This window comes from Cetorhinus maximus, chromosome 27 (assembly GCF_964194155.1).
Source record: "Cetorhinus maximus chromosome 27, sCetMax3.hap1.1, whole genome shotgun sequence".
Classification (NCBI taxonomy): Eukaryota; Metazoa; Chordata; class Chondrichthyes; order Lamniformes; family Cetorhinidae; genus Cetorhinus; species Cetorhinus maximus.
In genome coordinates, this window is record NC_135905.1 from 15,095,644 (window position 1) to 15,112,577 (window position 16,934).

At 44.0% G+C, this 16,934-nt stretch overlaps 1 protein-coding gene across 1 annotated transcript; it reads left to right on the plus strand.

The window, feature by feature from the left end:
* Positions 1-1,208: 1,208 nt before the first annotated feature.
* LOC144668602 (dual specificity protein phosphatase 13A-like) lies at positions 1,209-16,178 on the plus strand. The gene is made up of 3 exons (XM_078530780.1): positions 1,209-1,446; positions 4,275-4,492; positions 15,554-16,178. Exons 1-3 carry the CDS (start codon positions 1,277-1,279, stop codon positions 15,751-15,753), a joined length of 588 nt encoding a protein of 195 aa, XP_078386906.1. The 5' UTR covers positions 1,209-1,276; the 3' UTR covers positions 15,754-16,178.
* The last annotated feature ends 756 nt before the right edge of the window (positions 16,179-16,934 follow it).

Genomic DNA, 16,934 nt, shown 5'->3' on the forward strand with positions numbered 1-16,934 from the left:
TGGAATTAAGATAATGGATAACTGGCTGACTGAATGTTGAGTCAGCTTCATTCTTATCAATAGGACAATTGAATCATGTACACTCTATCTTAGAAATGTACATAAATGTGAACAAGATGTAATCCTGTAATGCAGGAAGGTTACTCAAGAGACATGGGTGCTCAGATTGACAGGAACAGATTTTCCGATCCCAGGGAGGTTGTGGGTAGAGTTTCAGTCCAGACACTGGGAATTCCTCACATGCTGCATGGTTTTGACTACACAGCATGTGACTTATTTATCACCCATCCCTAATTGCCCTTGTCTAGAGGGCATTTAAGAGTCAACCACATTGCTGTGGGTCTGGAGTCACATGTAGGCCAGACCAAGTAAGGACGGCAGATTTCATTCCCTAAAGGACATTAGTGAACCAGATGGGTTTTTTACAACAATCGATAATGGTTTCATGGTCATCATTAGACTTTTAATTCCAGGTTTTTATTGAATTCAAATTCCACCATCTGCCATGGCAGGATTCGAACCCAGGTCCCCAGAGCATTACCCTGGATCTCTGCAATACTAAATTATTAAATAACGAACATGCTTCTTAAGAGCCATTTGGCTGCTCACCCCCTTGTCCCGCCTCCATTAAATCCAAAAGTGTCTGACTGGAGACAAATTGAGGTCAGGTTTGAGATTTTAAATGTTTTTATATCCTAGCCCATCCATATTTGGGTGTTAAAATTAACTCATTGTTAAACACATTGTTTCCTAACTAAGCTTGCTTGGTGGTAAATACTTTAAGGCATTCTACTTTGAATAAATGAACGTGGCGTGTGAGTTTTGCTGTTATTGATTGATCTCAGAGAAGCCAGTTGACTAATTAACAATATGATTATTCTTATGAAGCTGTAACCTAGCTTGTGCCTGTACGAGGAACATACTTTAACATTAAATGTCATTCCCAGAGGGTAGACAGAATCTTTTTGAGAGTACTTTGTCCCAATATTTTTTTTTAACCAATAATAAACTGAAATGACAAAGTTCTTGTCAGAAATTGTTCATTTATTTTAACTTCCATTGTTTCCTGAATAGCATTTTACTTTGGTACCTGTAAGATCTGAATTTAGATACTGAATTAAAATATTGTGTGACTTAGCAGAATCTGTATTTGCATCTGTTCATAAAGATCACAAAGTTTGGATATGATCCAAGGCTGGCAGGGAAGGACTCCAACACAGTCAACACTGAACAGTCCTCCTGAACCACAGAAATATCAAAACAAACCCAGCTTATAATGACATCAAAAGACGTAACTCAGGCCAGCGGCAATCTCACTTTTTCCAAGAACTCTGGCCCAAATGTCAACACTCCCACAGTCACAGAACTGGAGGAAATCTTACTTAACAACAGAGTTCCACTCAGCCGCATTGACGAGGTCTGGCCTAACCTATACATAGGAGACATGTAAGTACCAAACAGCAGAAATAGTGCTGGCAAGGTCACTGTTTTGAGAAACACTGATTAGGTGAAACCTGTGAGTGGGCAGGTGGGCGGGGGGGGGGTGCGTGGTGCAGGTGTTGGGCAGGAGAAAGAAGCTAAGATCTCTTCAGAGTGTCTAAATCATCATATTTTAAATTGTGTTCAGTGTGAGGCTGGTGGAGCCTTCCAAACTCTCACTTAAAGGCTGGCTTAATCTTTTTGTAAACTGCCCAGTTCTGGTATGTGCTTCTTATAAAAGTTTAGCAGCTGTATTGTGGGGGAAAGAAGAATGGAAACAAAGGGCTTTAAGCTCTGTTTCTGTGCCAAATATGGACTATTTCACAAAATCAGGGGGATTCTCACTATTCTTTTATGTAGAGGTAAAAAAAAAAGGGTAGAAAAAATAACAAGGCAATCCATGCCAGTCATACAACGAGTAGAAAGCTGATGATTAGTAAAGGGATTCCTGAAGAAGAGGAATAAAAGTAATTTGCAAAACTGTAGGTAAAGTTAGAGGGGCAATAGGCTTGGTGAGGTAACCGAGAGGGGGGGTTAATTCTCCCTACCCTCTCCAGCCTTTGACTTTGTGGATAAGGATTTCTCAGTTTGGGGATCCATGCGATTGGTCTCCACAAACATATGGTCAACCGGCTTTCCAGCAGCAGTTTGGCCATATGCAGCTCGAGGCAAAGACTGCAATTGTGTTTTTCATAATTGCCTGGATCGGTGTTCAAAAAATATCTCTGGAAACTCATTGCTAGAAAGCTTCACTGCTTTATAAAATGATGAGAAGATTGCTATGATCCAAATAATTCAACAGTGAGACAGAAAACAACTTTGAACGATCTTCAGCCAAAGAGCAATAAACCTAAGATCAATGCCTAGTACAGATGACACTGGACATTGAGGCATGAATAAAATAAAAGCAAAACACTGCAGATGCTGGAAATCTGAAATAAAAAATAGAAAGTTCTGGAAAACTCTGCAAGTCTGGCAGTGGAGAGAGAAACAGAGTTAACGTTTTGAGTCAAATATGACCCTTCTTCAGAACTTTGAAGCTTGGGTTCTGCTCCAGCATTCCTCATGTGGCGAGTTGCCCCAAGTGTAGCCAGGAAGTCCTATGAGAAGTTGAGCCTAGACCAGACCTTTTTTATCAAAGAAAACGGATAGTCAGAAAGTTGAGTCAATGCTGTCACTCTCAATCGTTCATGATTGCATTGTGACCGGGACCCAAGTGGGGAAGCCCCTGTGGCTATCTCACCAAGCCGAACCAGGTTAGCATGTTGTGGGAAAGATGAAGGTCAGTGTGAAACTTGACAATTAGCCACAAGGAGGATTACATCCCGCCTGTGGATGAGGTTCCATGAAAAATGCGAGGGCCACCTGGGCTCTTCGCCTGCCCATCGCCAACCTTAAGGTTGGACGGTCAGCTCAGTTTATTACTTTAATTGATATTTGAACGGCCTTAATAGGCCTTTGACAGTTCATTGGGCACCCGCCGAACTGAAAATCTAAATCACGTGCGGTGATGTCGGGACGCCCGCTCGATGTCACTGCGCATCATTTTACGCCTTGGCGAGTGGGCCCCGCCCTTGCTCACCGAGCCGAAAATTCTGGCCAGGAGTTCTTAACTCAGAGTTTGAGAGATAAGCAGATGAACAATTCCCAGAGGTTCCCTTAAGTAATTTCTAGTGCAATCAATGTATGTCAAAGTGAGTAAGGGAACACCAGGATGCTAAAGTAACAATAAATAAAACAACAGATGTAAATTGCCTGGCTTGCTGCTTACCCAATGAACCACAACCTGCAAACTTATGTTTCAACAAAGTAGCAGTGTCATGGGTTATAGAGATCGGAAACATTACACTAAACACTTTGATTCATGTGTCAGGTGGCAGAATAAGCTAGAACAGTTGTTTTACCTCCAAGGGCTGACTTGATTCAAGCCAGAGGGTGTGGTGATGATTTGACATTTCTGAAACAGTTCCCTATCACTGTGGGCATGAAACTATTGGAGAATTTAGTACAAATTGACAATCCTTTCAGAGAGGCTGCTAAATATGATGATATAGAATCATGGAGTCATTTACAGCACAGAAGGAGGCCATAGAGTCGACGACTGGATTGCTCTATGGAGAGCCAGCAGTCTCATTCCCCCACCCTTGTAGTGCTCTACAAGTTTATCTCTTTCAAGTGTCCATCCAATTTTCTTTTGAAATCATTCTGCAAAATGGAAAATTCCATCCATCGCCTCTGCTCGTGGGCAGCAAATTCCAGGCCACTGCACACACTAAGTAAAAGTTCTTCCTCACACCCCTCCCCCTCTATCTTTTGCCCAAAATCTTAAACCTGTGTCCCCTAGTCCTTGCATCATCAGCTGATGGGGACAGTCTTTGCTTGACTACCTTATCCAAATTTGTCATAATCTTGTGCATGCCTATCAAATCTCTCCTCAATCTCTTTTGCTCCACCTTCTCCAATCTAACCTTGTAGCTAAAATCCCTCCTCTCTGCATCCATTCTGGTAAAGCTCCTCTGCACCCGCAAAAATCCTCACTGGGTGCAATGAGAGGTATTTTGGGCTGGTGAGAGTAAAGGGAACATTAATTTACTTCTGGGTGTGCTGTACCTGATAAGGGAGAATTTAACACTGACACTATTGCGTCCAAATTGGGAAAGTGAGCTATTTTCATAACCAGGCTCCCTTCACCTTGAGAAGCACTTCACCCACTGTACAAGAAACAGTACTCAAATTGCATTGTAAACATGTTTGTACATTCATAAAATATTTTCTGATGTATCTTGCCTCATTAGGACAATAGCCCCTGACAGATTCCGCCTGTGGAAGTTGGGTATCACTCATGTGTTAAATGCTGCACACAAACAGGTTGCGTCCAGTGGATGCCAAGATTTCTATGGTACCAGTGTGGATTATTATGGTATAGCAGCTTGTGACTTACCAAATTTTGACATTACTTCATATTTCTATTCTGCAAGCGACTATATACATCAGGCACTTGATATATTGGGAGGTAAGAAACCATTCTAACATTTCAAATAATCTTATAAACTGTCTTGATTCTTGATTGCATTATAAAAGGGAAAAAATGATGTGCATAATGTTCTCCCAGTAACTCAGCTGATTAAGGTAATTATTAATTGAACTATATAAACTGGAGCAGTCCTAGGTTTAATCCTCAATCTATATAGTTCTGATATTAACTTTTTTTTATTCGTTCAGGGGATGTGGACTTCGCTGGCTGGGCCAGTATTTATTGCCCATCCCTAGTTGCCTTTGAGAAGGTGGTGGTGAGCTGCCTTCTTGAAGTGCTGCAGTCCATGTGGTGTAGGTACACCCACAGTGCTGTTAGGGAGGGAGTTCCAGGATTTTGACCCAGCAAAGTGAAGGATATATTTCCAAGTCAGGATGACGAATGACTTGGAGGGGAACTTCCAGGTGGTGGTGTTCCCATCTATCTGCTGCCCTTGTCCTTCTAGATGGTAGTGGTCGTGGACTTGGAAGGTGCTGTCTAAGAAGCCTTGGTGAATTCCTGCAGGGCATCTTGTAGGTGGTACACACTGCTGCTACTGTGCGTCGGTGGTGGAGGGAATGAATGTTTGTGGATGTGGTGCCAATCAAGCAGACTACTTTGTCTTGGGTGTTGTCAAGCTTCTGGAATGTTGTGGGAGCTGCACTCATCCAGGCAAGTGGGGAGTATTCCATTACACTCCTGACTTGTAGATGGTGGACAGCCTTTGGGGAGTCAGGAGGTGAGTTACTCATCACAGATATTCCAAGCCTCTGACCTGCTCTTGTAGCCACAGTATTTATGTGACTAGTCCTGTTCAGTTTCTGGTCAATGGTAACCCCCAGGATGTTGATAGTGGGGGATTCAGTGATGGTAATGCCATTGAACATCAAGCAGCGATGCTTAGATTCTCTCTTGTTGGAGATGGTCATTGCCTGACACTTGTGTGGCGCAACCTTGTCAGCCCAAGCCTGGATATTTTCCAGGTTTTGTTGTATTTGAACATGGACTGCTTCTGTATTTGAGGAAGTGTGAATGGTGCTGAACATTATGCAATCATCAGCGAACATCCCCACTTCTGACCTTATGATGGAAGGAAGGTCATTGATGAAGCAGCTGAAGATGGTTGGGCTGAGGACACTACCCTGAGGAACTACTGCAGTGGTGTCCTGGAGCTGAGATGATTGATCTCCAACAACCACAACCATCTTCCTTTGTGCTGGTATGACTCCAACCAGCAGAGAGGTTTCCCTTTAATTCCCATTGACTCCAATTTTGCTAGGGCCCCTTGATGCCACACTCGGTCAAATGTGGCCTTGATGTCAAGGGCAGTTACTCTCACCTCACGTTGGGAGTGCAGCTCTTTTGCCCATGTTTGAACCAAGGCTGTAATGAGGTCAGTAGCTGGGTGGCCCTGGCAGAACCCAAACTGAGCATCAGTGAGCAGGTTATTGCTAAGCAAATGCTGCTTGATACCACTATTGATGACCCCTTCCATTACTTTACTGATGATCGAGAGTAGACTGATGGGGCGGTAATTGGCCAGGTTGGATTTGTCCTGCTTTTTGTGTACAGGACATACCTGGGCAATTTTCCACATCACCAGGTTGATGCCAGTGTTGTAGCTGTACTGGAACAGCTTGGCTAGGGACACAGCAAGTTCTGGAGCTCAATTCTTCAGTACTATTGCCGGAATATTGTCAGGGCCCTTAGCCTTTGCAGTATCCAATGGCTTCAGCCATTTCTTGATATCACGTGGAGTGAATTGAATTGGCTGAAGACTGGCATCCGGAGGAGGCCGAGATGGATCATCCACTCGGCACATTTGGCTGGAGATTGTAACAAATGCTTCAGCCTTATCTTTTGCACTGATGTACTGGGCTTCTCCACCATTGAGGATGTGAGAATGGGGATATTTGTGGAGCCTCCTCCTCCAGTGAGTTGTTTAATTGTCCACCATCATTCATGGCTGGATGTTGCAGGACTGCAGAGCTTAGATCTGATCCATTGATTGTGGGATCGCTTAGCTCTGTTATCACTTGCTGCTTATGCTGTTTGGCACACAAATAGTCCTGTGTGATAGTTTGACCAGGTTGACACCTCATTTTTAGATATACCTGGTGCTGCTCCTGGCATGCCCTCCTGCACTCTTCATTGAACCAGGGTTGATCCCCTAGCTTGATGGTAATGGTAGATTGGGGGATATGCCAGCCCATGAGGTTACAGATTATGCTCAAGTGCAATTCTGCTGCTGCTAATGGCCCACAATGCCTCATGGATGTTCAGTCTTGAGTTGCTAGATCTATTCAAACTCTATCCCATTTAGCACGATGGAGGGTACCCTCGATATGAAGGTGGGACTTCGTCTCTACAATGACTGTGCAATGGTCACTCCTATCGATAATGTCATGGACAGATGCATCTGTGGCAGGCAGGTTGATGAGGATGAGGTCAAGTATGTTTTTCTCTCTTGTTGGTTCCCTCACCACCTGCCGCAGTCTAGCAGCTATGTCCTTTAGGACTCGGCCAGCTCAGTCAGTAGAGGTGCTACCGAGCTACTCTTGGTGATGGACATTGAAGGCCCCCACCCAGAGTACATTCTGCATCCTTGCCACCCTCAGTGCTTCCTCCAAGTGATGTTCAACATGGAGAAGCACTGATTCATCAGCTGAGGGAGGGCGGTATGTGGTAATGAGCAGGAGGCTTCCTTGCCCATGTTTGACCTGATGCCATGGGACTTCATGGGGTCCAGACTCGATGTTGAAGACTCCAAGAGCAACTCCCTTCTGATGAATACCACTGTATCACCACCTCTGCTGCGTCTGTCCTGCCAGTGGGACAAGACATACCCAGGAATGATGGTGGTGGAGTCTGGGACATTACCTATAAGATATGATTCCGTGAGGATGACTATGTCAGGCTGTTGCTTGACTAGTCTGTGAGATAGTTGTTCCAATTTTGACACTAGATGTTAGTAAGGAGGGCTTTGCAGGGTCGACAGGGCTGAGGCTGCCATTGTTGTTTCTAGTGCCTAGGTCAATGCCAGGTGGTCCGTCCGGTTCCATTCCTTTTTTGAGACTGTAGCAGTTTGATAGAACTGAGTGGCTTGTGAGGCCATTTCAAAGGGCATTTAAAAGTCAACCAATTTGTTGTGAGTCTGGAGTCACATGTAGGCCAGATTTCCTTCCCTAAAGGGCATTCGCGAACCAGATGGGTTTTTACAACAATCAGTTCATGGTCATCTCATTAGACTTTTAATTCCAGATTTTATTGAATTCAAATTCCACCATCTGCCGTGGTGGGATTCGAACCCCAGTCCCAGGAACATTACCCTGGGTCTCTCAGTTACTAGTCCAGCAACAATACCACAATGCCATTGCCTCCCCATTAACTGCCTTAATTAGTCACTCCTGAGTTTGTACATCTATCAGAGGCTCTCTACTTGGCTTTACCACCCTTGGTTAGGACAGGGAAATCAATCAGGACTCCATCTCCTGATGAATATTCAGTAATTACTTTTGGAACTGCATGTTAGGGAGTTCAAGAACCTTTCAAGTTTAACCAATCTTTATGTATCAAGGATTGACCTGGCCATGTCGGTGACACAACAATGTCAAGTTTCAGACTTTGGTCTTATAATTGGTTGAAAAACAAAAACGGGCATTGAAGCTGGGTTTCATTAAAAATAAAAAGAGACCATCAATTCACCGACTGCCTGCACTTAAATCTGAATTCCAGAGCTTAAAATCCAACATGTTTCACAACCTGTGCCTCTGTTTGTTTCACCTCATCTCTTTTCCCAAAAAAAAACCCCATTAAATCCCATTTGGAGGTGGTGGGTGTGAGGTGGGATGGCAGGTTAGTGGTGTCAACCTTTTAAAAAATGGAACAGAAACAAAAATAGCTGGAAAACTTCAGCAGGTCTGACAGCATCTGTGGAGAGGAAGACAGAGTTAACGTTTCGAGTCCGTATGACTCTTCATCAGAACAGACTTTTAAAAAATCGACTTCCATTGTCTCAAATGAAGGCTTGCTGTTATTTAGTGAATTGAAAGCTCAAATAATGAAGACTGATCTCTGATGTGTGCAAATATATCAAACAGAAGGGCTTCTTCTGAACAATGACCTCTGGAGACACAGAGCACTCAGAAGAATAAATTCATCAGCAATGTATCAAGGTTTAATTTACCGCTGCAGTAATTCAAGATATCTAAAAATGCATTCAGAGTAATCACAAGAATTAGACTGACTGACAACTGGGGACAAATAGGACGCTTAAAATCGTGAAGGGTTTCGAAGAGGGAATAATGAGGAACGGTTTCCAACGTCTGAAATATTGCTTGACCAGAGGGCACAGATTTAAGGCAATTTCCAAAAGAACCTGAGGTGATATGGGGAAAACTGTTTTATGTAATGAGTAGTTAGGATTTGGATTGCCTGATAGGGCGGTGAGTACAGATACAATATTTATCTTCAAAAGGGAATTGGATAAATATCTGAAAGAGAAATACTTGCAGGGATATGAGGGAAAGATTGGGACAGTGGGACTAACTGGATTGTTCTTTGAAAGAGCCAGTGTAGGCTCAATGGGCCGAATGCCCTCGTTCTGGGCTATACGCTGATCCTATGAAAATGCTGAACCGTTGTTATTCAGTGAAACTTTTCAACACAATACTGAACATGAGAACGGAATAATTTAAACATTTTTAATTCACAGGAAGTTTAATATTTTAACTTAGAAGCAGCTCAGAGAAGGTTCACTTGACTGATTCCTGGGAAGAAGGGGTTATCTTATTAGGAAAGGTTGGAGAGGTTGGGCCTGTATCCACTGGGGTTTAGAAGAACGAGAGGTGACCTTATTGAAACATATAAGATCCTGAGGGGACTTGATAGGGTGGATGCTGAAAGAATGTTTCCCCATGTGGGAGAGTCTAGGGGCAGAATTTTTAGGTTGGTGTGCGGGCGTGTGCTGAACCCAATCAAACGCAAAATCACACGAGATGACATCGGGTGAGTGTCCCGGCATCACCCAGCGCTTGCGCGATATTTCGGTCAGCCGGCACGCGCAGAAGTCGGAAGCACGCCTGCCGACAATTAAAAGGCCAGTTAGTATAATTAAAGTTGCAATTGTCCCCGATTTTTCGTGGTCCCTCCAACCCTTACGGTAGGCGGACGGGCAAATCGGCCAGGCGGACTTTGCATTTTTCGTGAAACCTCATCCAAGGGCAGGATGAAGTTTCCGTTATTAAACTAAAAAGAATAAAAATCTAAAGACAGAATTTTTATCATATATATGTTCAGGTGACGGATTGTGATGCTTGGACAGTTTTCTCCTGATTTTAAAAACTTTATTTAATTGTTTTCAGGTCTTCAGTTCCCCGAGGCAGCTCTCTGCCTTCGGGGAGCTTTCATTCAGCGCTCGCTCACCCCCGCATTTACGTCAGCGCCCACCCTCCTCCCACCCCCACTCCGGCAGCGCTGAGCATTTCAGCGCGCGCTTCACGCTGGCCGGCCGTTAATTGGCCAGCCAGTGTGAAATCACAGTTGGGGGCCGATCGCAATCGGTGGTCTGTTCCCCAACTGAACCCGAACCCGAACCCGAACCCACCGATCTAAAAATTCTGCCCTATAACTATAGAGACGCAATTTAGAAATAAGGAGTCTCGCGTTTAAGATGGAGATGAGGAGGAATTCCTTCTCTCAGAGGGTCGGTAGTCTTTGGAATTCTCTACACCAGAGAGCAGTGGAGGCTGGGTCATTGAATATATCCAAGGCAGAGGTAGATAAATTCTTGACTAACAAGGGAGTCAAAGGTTATTGCAGGTAGGTGTGAACATGTAGTTGAGGCCACAATCAGATCAGCCATGATCTTATTGAAGGGTGGAGCCAGCTCGAGGGGCTGAATGGCCTCCTCCTGCTCCTAATTCATATGTTTGTTTGCATTTTATCTGGGCCAAAGCAAAACATACTAAACCCATTTTTTTAAAAATTGTCTAGTAACAACAACTTGCATTTTTACAGCATCTTTAACAAAGTAAGACATCCTAGGCGCTTGACAGGAGCATTATCAAACAGAATTTGAGTGATATTATGAGATATTAGGGCAGGTGATCAAAAGCTTGGTCAAAAAGATAAATTTTAACAAGTATCTTAAAGAAGGAGAGAGTTCTGGAGGTGGAGAGGTTTAGGGAGGGAATCCCAGAGCACAGAGCAGCTGGAGGCACGGCCATCAAAGGTGAGTGAAGGAAATTGGGGATTCTCAAGAGACCAGAATTGGAGGGGTGCAGATATCTCAGGGGGTTGTAGGACTGGAGGAGATGACAGAGATGGAGAGGGGTGAGGCCAAGGATTTGAAAACAAGGATGAAAATTTTAAAACTGAGGAGTTGCTGGACCGGGAGCCCATGTAGGGGCGATGAAGAGATGGGACTTGATACGAGTTAGGATACAAACAGCAGAGTATTGATACTGCAGGCGCTATCAATACATTCATATTTCATTAATCATGGAACATTCAAATATAACAGAAAAGATATGGGTGGATTTATGACTAAGCACTTCTCGTGTAGGGTGGCAAAATTCAGCTCAAACCCAAATGTACCTGAATTATGCTATAAGAAAAGACTAATTGACAACCTGCCCCTTGGTTGGTGAAGCTTAGAGCTCATGATTAATTTGCAATGCAAAATATGGCTCAGCTGTAAGAACAGGCAAGGAGACTCAATACTGAAATGTTAATTTAAAACCTAGCAGTCAAAGTGTGAAAACACCAAACATGGATGGGACAATTCCCCAAAATGTACAAAATTTATGCAAAATTGATTTTTTTTTGTGCCGTATTGAGAAACAGGATTATTCAGATTGTTGATGAGTTAATTCCCTCGTGAATAACTCACTTTGTTCAATTCTTCTTCTTTGTGTTTGAGAGAGATATTTGAAAAACAAAGCTCCTACTGCAGTTATGTCATCCACATGAGCTTAGCGAAGGAGACGGTGCATGAATACATTAAAGACAATTTGACACACTGGTCTCTCTCTGCTAGCCAATTTTCTGCGCTGAGTCAGGTGGCACTAAGAAATATCACACTGAGCTCTGTTTTTGTGTGTATCTCACGCAAAGCAGGGTTAACGCCAACCAGGCATTGTGTCCAGCCTTGGTTGAAAATGTTTCTTCTCTCAAAGTTAAGCTGAGCTACACCTCTTGAATCCCAAACTCAAGTTCCAATCTCTGTTCCCTCCTGCCCACCAGAAATCTGGGCATCTCCATGGCAACAGGTTTCCATGGATACCTTGGGGGTGGCATATTTTGATGCAATTACATGCAAATCAGCAGAGGTGGAAGAGTTCCTCATTGAAGCTTGACATTTGCCTGTTTGATAGATTTTTTAAAAAACAATGAATATTGTTCACGAAAGTGCCTGTAGAGGGAATGAGAGGCACATTTGGTGTTGAACAAGGAAGCTGTCTCATGTATTTGTGATTGGTTTTAGAAATATTTTTATGTCAGGTATTGCTCCGTAAACTAATATTAACAAATGTACTTTAATCTTAATAGGAGTTTTGTTATCTCAGCAGAAGCTTTTTTGATTCAATCAGAAGAAAGGAAACATATAAACCTCACAAAAGGTCAAGTACATGAAACACACACACACACACACACACACACAAAGTAATTAATTAAAGGCGCGTATTTCTACATACCACAATTAAAAATCAAGTTAGCAATTTCTTCAAAGGATTACTGCAATTTGAGGCTGTGATGACTGCCACTTTAAGACCAGTTCAACTGAATAGAGGATCATTTGATTTGTTCAACCAACGTGTGGCTAGCGCAGGGAAATAAATTCTAGGGCGGGGTTTCCTAGGGAACAAAAATGGCTGTGAGAGGGGCTGGCTGGATACAAGCAGCCATGGAAGCGCTCGTGTCAATAAAGTTTGTTTTGCTTGACTAAGGAGCCTCCCACAGTGCGATTCTACAGAGACAAGAGTCAATTTTAGTGTCATGGTGTAAACTTTGTTCTTGGAAGCTGTGATATTGATTTGCGTGTACACATTACACTTTGTTCATTTACGGTACTTACAAAGGTTTTGGAATGTCTCCATCTCACTACAGGTGTTACGCTATTACCTGTTTCTGTGTCACATTTTTAAAAATTAGTATTAACAAAGGGAATAAACCCAATTATTACCGCTCTATATAGAAAGTTCCTCACCAAAAGGCCACAGCATCAAATTGATTCCAGCAATCATATTTAAAACCAAATTAAATCCAAAAGCCAACCTGACCACTGGACTTAAGGACCTGGTTAAGGACAAGGCTGGATTTTACACTCCCCTGTCAGCAGGTTTGAAGGCAGGGAGCTGTGTAAAATGCAGCGTCTGACCTCCCGCCCACCCTCGACTTGTCTCTCATTTTATGGGGGCAATGGAGACAATTAATGGCCATTTAATTGTCTCACCCCACCCCCCCACCTCCCCCCCACCCGCTATCTTATCTTAGCCGCGGCAGAGGGAGGCCCACACCAAGTAGGTAAGCCAGCAGCTTTTACTGGGCAGGCTGGTGTCAGGCAAGGGGGCGAAAACAACTCCTTTGGGGGTCCCTTGTGCCCATCAGTCACCCCACCACACTCCCCCAAGTCATACCCCTCTTTAACTCTCCCTGCGCCAGTCTCTCAAACCTACCCACCTCCCACCTCACGCCCATCGCTGGGACCTTCCAGCCAGGACCCATCAATATACCAGACTTATCTTCAAACCGGCCTCCATAACCTACTCTTCTTCAGGGACTGGCTTAGTCCCAGCGGTGATCACCACTCGGACCTGAGGTTGCTGGGACTACAGAGCTGCCGGCCAATCAGAAGCAGCTCTCTAAGGTGGGGCTTGCTCCCTAGATGCCCTGGTCCAGTTAACACCCTGCCAAGCATAAACTGGCTGTGGGGTAGCTGGCTTTCTTGTGGACGGGCTCACAACTGACTTTTTATGCAGTGTGGGGGTTACAGGGAACACAGCACCTCATAAAATTTAGCCCAATCAAAATCTAACGGATTTCAGGAAGGGACAGCAATTATATCTTGTGGACTTAAGGGAGCACTCAGGTTACATACTTGAGTGTTTTATTGCTCCTGTCATAAAGCACACACTAGATCATTTCTTATGTAGAGAAATTGTGATGTTTACACATAGTCTCATTCTGGGCCAGAAAGTGGGTCACAACAGGGTCAAAGGGCAGAGGACAATGTAGGAGGGAAAGCAGAGTGAACCCTAGCAAGGAGGAGGAGGAAGAGTACAAAAATAATCACTGTGTCTCAAGATTAACACCATGAATGGCAGTGTCAGAGGTACCATCTTTCAGGGAAGATGTTAAACTGAGGCTCATCTGCCTGTTCAGATGGATGCAAAAGATCCCATGTCCCTTGGCACAATTTGAAGAAGAGCAGGAAAGTTCTCCCAATGTCCTGCCATATCTTTAGTGTTCTGCCACTGAACGTCCACTGGCCTGAATTTTTAGCTGGGTGGGCAGGCGTGATTGGCAGGCCCCGGGTTGGCCGGGAACCGGACTGCTGACCACGATCGGCCCCCGACTGTGATTTCACGCTGGCTGGCCAGTTAACGGGCAGCCAGTGTGTAGCGCGCGCTGGGAAGCTCAGAGCTGCTGGGGTGGGGACAGGAAGAGGGCAGGCGCTGACGTCAGCGCGGGCACGGGCGGGCACTGAGAGAAATCTCTCTGAAGGCAGAGAGCTGCCTCAAGGAGCTGCAAACCCAAACATGTTCCAATAAAGTTTTAAAAAAGCAGAAAAAAAATGTTCGAGCATCACAATCAGGCACCTGAAAATATAGATGATCAAAATGCTGCCCACAGATTTTTATTTTTATTTTATCTCATAACCTTGGATGAGGTTTCATGAAAAATGTACAAGTTGCCTGGCCAATTTGACGTCCGCCAACTGTAAGGTTGGACAGGCAATGAAATACAGCAGACAACTGCACCCTCTTAACTGTCGGCGGGAGCACTTCTGACTTCGTGCACCCGCCAGGTGTAATATCGCATGAGTGCACGGTGATGTCGGGACGCTCGCCCAATGTCATCTCGCGCAATTTCATGCCCGATCGGGTTGCGCACACGCCCACCCGACCAACGTAAAATTCAGCCCACTGAGTCTAACAAGGACTAAGGCCACACTCCTGATAAAGAAAGGGAGTCCCATCCCACAGAGCCATCCAGACGATTCAGCATTGCATCAGGATCCTGCCGCCCTTGTAAATTATGAACAACATTGATTTTCAAGGCCAAAGTTTTTCAAACATCTGTTGACACACTTGAGATGCTGGTGAGAAGTAATTGAAATGCAGTTTTTAATCACCTGCTGGTCAGCAGAGGGAGCACTAGAGCAACATTCACAGGATTTCACAGATCAGATCCTGGACATACCACCCCACTCCATTCCTTACCTCCTGAAGGTTTTTACCTCTGGCTGGGTTGGTTCCACAGGTACCAGTCGCCTACTGGCATGTTGCCCCTGTGGGCGTTATTCATGGTCAAGCTGTTGAGCAGAAGGTGGGACAGCAGAGTTAAGCCTGACCCCTGCCCTCCCAATTAGCAAGATCAAGCAATTTACTCGTCCCCTCCGATTATCGTCACCCATCCTGCAGTCCTGGCTGTGATCTACCTCAGCCCAGACTGTCAATAAAACCTGGGCCCTTCCTGACATCCACAGCCGAATACTCACAGGCTATCCCACTGGGGGAACATTCTGTTTCAATCTAATGGGTCAATCCCACAGGAATTATTTAATGTTCAGCCAAGTGACTGATGTCCTGTATTTTGTACATTGTAGTTTATGGAGTAAAACAAAGTGAAATCATGACATATTTTCATCTGTTGAGACTGGTTAATAACGCCTACAGCTTGCATTTCGGTATCTGTTAACTAGGAGGTTTTGTGCTGTCATATTGTAAAGATGGTGTTGCAAATGACAAAAGATGGTACAATGTGCAAAATTAAACTGTGCAGACGTTAAACATTCTGTTTTGTTTTTTCCTCCTCCCACCCCCCCCACCTCCCCAGGGAAGATCTTTGTACACTGTGCTTTTGGATACAGCAGATCAGCCTCTTTAGTGTTGGCCTACTTGATGATTTATCATCACCTTTCACTGCTCGATGCAGTTAAGACAGTGACTGCTCGCCGACGTATTTTTCCCAATCGAGGTTTTTTAAGGCAGTTACGGAATTTTGACATAAAATTACAACAGGAAAGGATTGTTTGATGTTCTTCCTCTATTGAGTCTGAACTGTGGCTTTTTGACAATGCTTAACGATACCTGTGTGCAGCATCGCTAGCATTCACCATTATGGCATTCTGTGTACCACTGGGATTGCAGCTAATATGGTTTAAAATCCCATCGCATTATCAACAGAGATACAGGTTCACCTCAATTCTTATCTCAGTCAAAATGAACTTATATCAGATTTGTAAACGTTTTGCTTTTTATTTCACCGCTATCTTAGCAGCATGATAATAAAATGCATCAACATCAATTCTGCATCAATCATCAGTATATTAACATATCCACAGTTTAGTAACCACACAAGCCCCCTGTCACTCGGTCAGATTGTTTAATATTCTATTTAAATATAATCAGTAATTTTGTACAGCCTCTTTAAAAAAAAATGAATAAATATTCAGCTTATCACCCGGACTGTCATATTCCATTTGGGTTATTGCCATTCATGATTATGAAGCTAGGTTACTTGGCGAATGTTTTATGTGTTTAACTCAGTGATACAAATTCACAATGGTTTGTTGTCACTCAAACAGTTAAAACCATTGGTTTTAATGAAGACTTTTTTTAAAGCCCAGGGCAACACTTTTGCCTCTGATTTGGAAGATTGTGGGTTCAACCTTCGTTCTAAAGACTTGAGCACATACCCGAGGCTTTAGCACCTTAGCGCCACACTGGTGGAGAGCTGCAATGTTTGACCTGCCTTTTTTTTGTATGAGACATTAACCTGAGGTTCCATCTGTCCCCTCATATTAAAGGCTCCATGGCCCTATTCAAAGAAGAGTAGGTGAGTTCCACTGATGGCCAACATTTATCCCTTAAGGAAACAAATTATCTACTCACTTATCTCATTGCTATGTGTGGGATCCTGCTGCGTTCAACTTGGTTGTCCTGTTTGTCCACATACAGTAGTAAATACACTTCAAAAGTAATTAATTGTGAATTAATAGGGCTTGTGAAGCCCTTTCTGAGAGCTTTTTCCTCTCCCAATAAGTTGGATACTCTTACCTTTTTAGGTCATGGCTGAGGCCTGTTCCTCTCTCATTTGGGGGGAGAGGGGAGGGGGTGGGTGTGGGGGGCTTCTGCCTATTTTAAACTGTTCTGCCTCTACAAGTGTTGACCCTGTACCAGCACTGTCAGAATGTCCCTTATTGGCAGAAGTGAGC

What these genes read in the sequence shown, in the direction of transcription:
- LOC144668602 (XM_078530780.1), top strand. Translation starts at nt 1,277, where the DNA reads ATGACATCAAAAGACGTAACTCAGGCCAGCGGCAATCTCACTTTTTCC. An exon ending in AACCTATACATAGGAGACAT is followed by an intron (nt 1,447 to 4,274) that starts GTAAGTACCAAA and finishes TTGCCTCATTAG; the next exon opens with GACAATAGCCCCTGACAGAT. An exon ending in GGCACTTGATATATTGGGAG is followed by an intron (nt 4,493 to 15,553) that starts GTAAGAAACCAT and finishes CCACCTCCCCAG; the next exon opens with GGAAGATCTTTGTACACTGT.